General features: G+C 54.3%; 1 protein-coding gene across 3 annotated transcripts in view; it reads left to right on the plus strand.

Moving 5' to 3' along the window:
- The window catches only part of kdm5bb (lysine (K)-specific demethylase 5Bb), a 38,511-nt gene that overhangs the window by 21,754 nt on the left and 14,257 nt on the right, over window positions 1-2,500 (plus strand). For all 3 annotated transcript variants that reach the window (XM_031566829.2, XM_031566830.2, XM_031566831.2), the window contains exons 10-14: window positions 1-28; window positions 322-480; window positions 661-842; window positions 1,349-1,511; window positions 1,594-1,713. The exon at window positions 1-28 is cut by the window's left edge and continues 92 nt beyond it. In XM_031566829.2, coding sequence (XP_031422689.1) covers window positions 1-28; window positions 322-480; window positions 661-842; window positions 1,349-1,511; window positions 1,594-1,713 — 652 coding nt within the window. The remainder of the gene's footprint in view (window positions 29-321; window positions 481-660; window positions 843-1,348; window positions 1,512-1,593; window positions 1,714-2,500) is intronic.

A 2,500-nucleotide genomic window follows, 5' to 3' on the forward strand; every position in this document is an offset into this window, starting at 1 on the left:
ATCAGATTACTTCAATATGCCAGTCCATGTAAGTATCCATCTGCACACACACACACACACACACACACACACACACACACACACACACAAACACACAGCCCAGCCCCCCCCACACACACACACACACAAACAGCCCCCCCCCCCCCCCCCCCACACACACACAGATTCCTGATTGATTAGAGAGTTGATGTATAGTGTGTGGGTGTGGGTGTGGGTGTGGGTGTGGGTGTGCGTGTGCGTGTGCGTGTGCGTGTGCGTGTGCGTGTGCGTGTGCGGGTGTGCGTGTGCGTGTGCGTGTGTGCGTGTGTGGTCCCTCCTCAGATGGTGCCCACTGAGCTGGTAGAGAAGGAGTTCTGGCGTCTGGTGAGCACCATAGAAGAAGACGTGACGGTGGAGTACGGAGCAGACATCGCCTCCAAGGAGTTCGGCAGCGGCTTCCCCATCAGGAACGGCCGTCTGAAGATCGCCCCCGCCGACGAGGTCAGCCAATCAGATGCCCTGCCTCGCTCTGTCCTCACACCTCACACACACACACACACACACACACACACACACACCTGTGCCTCTCTGAGCATCACCAGTGAGGGATCGTGTTCATTGTGTGTGTGTGTGTGTGTGTGTGTGTGTGTGTGTGTGTGTGTGTGTGTGTGTGTGCTCCAGAAGTACCTGAGCTGCGGCTGGAACCTGAACAACATGGCGATGATGAACCCGTCGGTGCTGACCCACGTGACCGCAGACATCTGTGGCATGACTCTGCCCTGGCTCTACGTGGGCATGTGCTTCTCCTCCTTCTGCTGGCACATCGAGGACCACTGGAGCTACTCCATCAACTACCTGCACTGGTACTACACACACACACACACACACACACACACACACACACACACACACACACAAACACACACACACACGTGCTTCTCCTCCTTCTGCTGGCACATCGAGGACCACTGGAGCTACTCCATCAACTACCTGCACTGGTACCACACACACACACACACACACACACACACACACACACACACACACACACACACACACACACACACGTGCTTCTCCTCCTTCTGCTGGCACATCGAGGACCACTGGAGCTACTCCATCAACTACCTGCACTGGTACTACACACACACACACACACACACACACACTTCTCCTCCTTCTGCTGGCACATAGAGGACCACTGGAGCTACTCCATCAACTACCTGCACTAGTACTACACACACACACACACACACACACACACTGTGCATATACAGAGGACAATCAGATAAAACACTTTCCCTTCTGTCTGTGTGTGTGTGTGTGTGTGTGTGTGTGTGTGTGTGTGTGTGTGTGTGTGTGTGTGTGTTAGGGGCGAGCCGAAGACGTGGTATGGGGCTCCAGGCTATGCAGCGGAGCAGTTGGAGGGCGTGATGAGGAAGCTGGCCCCCGAACTCTTTGAATTGCAGCCAGACCTGCTGCACCAGCTGGTCACCATCATGAACCCCAACACACTGATGAGCCACGGAGTACCGGTACGCACACACACACACACACACACACACACAGACCCACTGAGAAGCACAGATAACTGAGATCTGTTGTGTCCGCCCTCAGATCTATCGGACCAATCAGTGTGCAGGAGAGTTTGTCATCACCTTCCCCAGAGCCTATCACAGCGGCTTCAATCAGGGCTTCAACTTCGCAGAGGCCGTCAACTTCTGCACCGTGGACTGGGTAAGGGACACACACACACACACACACACACACACACACACACACACACACACGGATTCTCACAGTGGCCAGATCTAACTGTCCAGACAGAAAAACACTCACTCTCTTTCTCCGAGCCGGCCATGTCACGATGTGGGATGTAGGCTGCTGGAATGGGTTGCAGGTAGGCAGGATCACACACACAGCACAGGAGAACACACACAGCGCAGGAGACATGAGCACACACACAGCACAGGAGAACACACACAGCGCAGGAGCACACACACAGCACAGGAGACAGGAGAACACACACAGTGCAGGAGCACACACACAGCACAGGAGACAGGAGCACACACACAGCACAGGAGAACACACACAGCGCAGGAGCACACACACAGCACAGGAGACAGGAGCACACACACAGCACAGGAGCACACACACAGCACAGGAGACAGGAGCACACACACAGCACAGGAGAACACACACAGCGCAGGAGCACACACACAGCACAGGAGACAGGAGCACACACACAGCACAGGAGCACACACACAGCACAGGAACACACACACAGCACAGGAACACACACACAGCACAGGAGAACACACACACAGCGCAGGAGCACACACACACACAGCACAGGAGCACACACACACACAGCACACACACAGCAGAGGAGCAAACACACACACACACACACAGCACAGGAGCACACACAGCACAGGAGACAGTGGCTTTATTATAAAAATAGCTATTTATTAAAACAGGGTAATCACAACCCCAAAACATACAAACAAAATAAACAAACCAG

This window comes from Clupea harengus, chromosome 4 (assembly GCF_900700415.2).
Source record: "Clupea harengus chromosome 4, Ch_v2.0.2, whole genome shotgun sequence".
Classification (NCBI taxonomy): Eukaryota; Metazoa; Chordata; class Actinopteri; order Clupeiformes; family Clupeidae; genus Clupea; species Clupea harengus.